This window comes from Etheostoma spectabile, chromosome 2 (genome assembly GCF_008692095.1).
Source record: "Etheostoma spectabile isolate EspeVRDwgs_2016 chromosome 2, UIUC_Espe_1.0, whole genome shotgun sequence".
NCBI classification, from domain to species: domain Eukaryota; kingdom Metazoa; phylum Chordata; class Actinopteri; order Perciformes; family Percidae; genus Etheostoma; species Etheostoma spectabile.
In genome coordinates this window covers 3744865-3748954 of record NC_045734.1, presented here as the reverse complement: position 1 = coordinate 3748954, position 4090 = coordinate 3744865, and the positions used below count along the sequence as shown (strand labels likewise).

The following is a 4090-nucleotide window of genomic DNA, read 5'->3' as shown; positions in this document are numbered from 1 at the left end:
TGCAGGGTGAATCCAGACAGCTAGCTAGTCTATCTGTCCAATCTGAGTTTTCTGTTGCACGACTTAAACTACCATTCAACGTATACGTTCCACCAAAACAAGTTCCTTCCCGAGGATATTTAGCAGAGGCACCGTCGCTCTGTCAGGTGCTTAGCACCGCCCATGACGATTGTAATTGGTTTAAAGAAATGCCAATAAATCCGAGCACGTTTTTTTCCCATCCTGTGTTGCTGTGTGGACTAACCAGACCCTCCTTCGCAGCGCTGTGGAGGAAGGTCTGGCAATGCAAGACTATAGGGCCTGAATCATAACACATTGATAGGTAAAGAGAAGACTGAAGAATTGAAAACAAGAGGTCAAACTCACCTTTGGTTTCCGAAAGTAGAGGCCTTTTGAAGCCACCTGCACCTTCCATCTGAAAATGAGTAAGCAAGAAATAAGCAGGGACAACAGAGATCAACAGGGCGAGAGCTACGATTTTAGAACTACAGATGGACATGAAAACAATTCTGGTAAAGAAATACTCAACCCTTTATTTAAGTATGTATTGTTGCCTCAAAAAGGTAATCAAATTTGAATATACTGGGTCTAAAATGACTTTCCAATAGTCCGTAAAAATCTCGATTTCCCAGGAAGAAATGGAGAGTTTCCAAAATTAGATAAACAAGAACAGACAAAAGTTCCTTAAACTTTAGGACTTTTAAAGCCAGCAATCCCATCACAAACACACAGGGCTTTGTAAGACTCATAAAACACTGGATAAGCTGATGAATGGAATGATACTGTGGAACACTTGTTCCTAAAGTAGGGCTGCAACTACAACAATAGTTTTCATTGTCGATTCAATGTGTCAATTGTCATCGTCATTGAGGATATTCTCCATTAGTTGTTTGGTGCATAAAATGATATAAATTGGGGAAAAACGTGTCAGTGTTTTTTTAAGTTTAACGTTTTGTTTTGTCCACAACTCTGAGACAATCAGTTTATAGAGGAGTGAAGAAAACAGAAAATATTCACATTCAAAATGCTGGAAAAGGATTTCTTTAACTTTTTTTTACATTAAAAAAGAAAAGAAAAAGACTCAGCAATTATTGTAGTAATCGGTTAATTGATTCATCTTTGCAGCTCTGTCATCCTAACAAAGACCCACCTGTCCATTTTGACCACCTCTGCATCAAGGATGTTGCGGAGAACCTGTTCCACAGGGATCTCCCCAGCGTACCCAGCACCCCAGCCTAAAGTGTTGGACAGGTCATTTCCTGTCCCCAGAGGCAGGATGGTCACCCTTGGCATAAACTGGTCCTGGCCCTGACACAGGAAAGTATAAGAGCAGCAGGGATGTTATTCACTCGGCACAGAGGAGAGGTATGTACACACAGGTGGATATAGAGGTACCACATTGCAGCATTTGAAATTAATTGTAAATAAAACTAGAACCAAACAGATATATCGAAGGGTCGATATTATCGGCCGATATTAGCCATTTGCCGGTATATAGATATCAGCACTGGCATTTAAAATGTCAGATTTTCTTTTTAAAATAGTCATTCATCAGAATAATTTATAACAACAAATAAATGATTCTGATAAATGAATGTTTAAAAAATAAAAACGGACTGTCAACCATGTTCTGAGCGTTGGTGTTGCACAGTCTGTCCACCAACGCGCTCTACAACGTCACTGTTGGTAACACTGATTTTTTTTTTGTTGATATGTTTTTGTTCAAAAGGACTTTAAGTTTTGAATCTTAAGTTTGTATTTTTATACATTTTATTTATCAGAACTTTAATGTATTTTGATCTCCCTATGTTCTGTTTGGACAAAACAAATTCTTATCACATTATTTTAGTGAGAATTCATAAATAACTACAACTAACTAATGGTAGGGAAATCTGTTTATGTTTTGTAACGCGTTTCTGGACTATTTTTTCTTTAAACCTATATCAGCCGATATATCGGCATAGTGGATTTTTAAATAATCAAATATTTGTATCGGTATTGGCCTTAAAAATCTTTTATCGGTTGGGCTCTAATCAAAACCATTGTCATTGCTCAGAGACAGTCCCATCTGACCTTCAGCTTCATAGTATCGATGGCATCCAGCACCCAGCCCACTGTGCCGTCGCCCCCACACACCAGCACCCGGACACTGCCGGGGGGCAGCAGGGTGCACAGCTGGAGGGCTTTGGAGGGAGTCAGCTCAGACAGGTCAAACACCTGAAGGAGAAGAGGGAGATACAACAGGTTTAAGTCATGTTTTGTGCAGAAATTGAAAACGTCCCATATTGTAAAGTGAGAATTCCATCGTCTTTTTGATTATAAAGCAGATGGAGGTGCTATGTAAATACTGTGAAAATATCAAAATGCCGTCAGGCCTTCTGTACGGTTATGACATCACAAGACTACACATAGGTAGAAAGTGCCGCAGTGCCACTACAGTGTTGTTACAGTTATTACCCGGCTGCAACGACAGTGCAGAGACTCAGACAGCACAGATAGTGAGGACCCAAAACACTGAGCAATCAGAGCAGAGAACAGGAGGCTTTTTTAACTGGGTTAACATTTAAGCATGTAAACATGTTCTAGTAGAAACCCAAAACCCCAAGTATGAACCTGAAAATGAGCATAATATGGGACCTTTTCACCTTGACTCATCCCCAGGCTTTTATTAAAAAAAAGGATGGCCACTAAAAGGGAGAGTTTAAGGATGATTTAGTTTAGACTAACTGAGTGAGAAGCTCCAGCCTAACCTGCACAGGATTCAGAACGGTGCGAAATTCTCCCAGCAGAGCCTTCCCCATGTTGTTACCACTACGCGTGTTAGCCAAGACTAACACTGGAGTCCAGCCACTGCCACAGGAAGATGCCAGCTATACACACACACACAGAGACACACACAGTTAAAAAAAAAAAACATCTCTGGGACACCACAATATGAGCACACTGCATGTGCAGCACCTTGCTGTACTCTTCTGGTTGCCTGCGGCGGAGCTTGTTGACACGGTACAGGTAGTGAGGAGGGATGATGAGGTTGTGGAACTCGCCCAGCTCACACTGGTCTGCATCCGTCAGGCTGTCCATGCAGTCATCGTGCACTGTGGTCTGACACCACACACACCTGAAGGTAAAGGGACAAAAACCGTTACGAAAGGCAAGGAAATTCACACAAAAGGAAGCAAAACCCTGAATCTTCACTAGCTGCAAGGGTGCTGGTCTGTCTCTGAAGTGAAGATAATGGGTAGACGCTCAGTCTAGGTGCTAGTTCTGGGTTTATCACTAGGTTCACTCAGGTGTGCCGGCCAGAGCACCACTTAAGGCCACTTATTCCAGAGTACGAAATGAAGAGTGAGAGGTAGTTCCTTTGATTATTTTTTTCTTCTTCAATTGTGAGGTAATTCTGCGTGTGTGGGTGTGTGTGTGGTTTTCTATAAAGAGAGAAACAAATACAAATGAATAAAGGAAACATATGAATACATTATTCCTCCTTAAGCCCTAATATACATTACCATACATAAAGAAACAATAGTCAGAAATGACTACATATCTCTAACTCAATAATGTAAACAGAGAATAAGGGTTCAAACACTTCTCATATGCCTCTTTAAGTTACGTATCAACCTCAATCTCCTCTTCAACCTTGGGCAACGCTCTTACTCCGCTCATCCTAAAACACCCCGACCACACATTTTATAGTGTTTAGTCATTCAGCCCCTCTTCCCCTCAATTGTCACGTCCTGTACAATCTTCCACGGCACCCACGCTGTCTCCTGTTGCTTTGTATGGTTTGGTGTGCAAATTCAAACTTACCGTTGTGATACCTGAGAAGGAACGTCTTAGCATATGTTCGTCGGACACCGCACGAACCGCAATCACAAAGCACCAACACATTCCCCTCTTTTCAATTTCTTAGTTCCACCCTTTTTTGTGTGGTAACCCATACGTTTCGTCAGCTTTATATTCCATCTGTATTCATCTTCCCTCAGTTTTGTCTTCCGATCTTGTCTTCCAGTAGAAGGATGCCTTTCCAATCAATCTTTCTTTTACCCTGGTCGTAAAAATAATCTCTTGGTACAATTTCACTCCACAAAGT

General features: G+C 41.3%; 1 protein-coding gene across 1 annotated transcript in view; it reads right to left on the bottom strand.

The window, feature by feature from the left end:
- dgke (diacylglycerol kinase, epsilon) overlaps positions 1 to 4090 on the bottom strand; it is a 22293-nt gene that overhangs the window by 8910 nt on the left and 9293 nt on the right. The window contains exons 2-6 of the mRNA XM_032524252.1: positions 2959 to 3118; positions 2751 to 2870; positions 2074 to 2217; positions 1151 to 1308; positions 367 to 415 (exon numbers count right to left, since the gene is read on the bottom strand). Of these exons, the coding sequence (XP_032380143.1) occupies positions 367 to 415; positions 1151 to 1308; positions 2074 to 2217; positions 2751 to 2870; positions 2959 to 3118 (631 nt within the window). The remainder of the gene's footprint in view (positions 1 to 366; positions 416 to 1150; positions 1309 to 2073; positions 2218 to 2750; positions 2871 to 2958; positions 3119 to 4090) is intronic.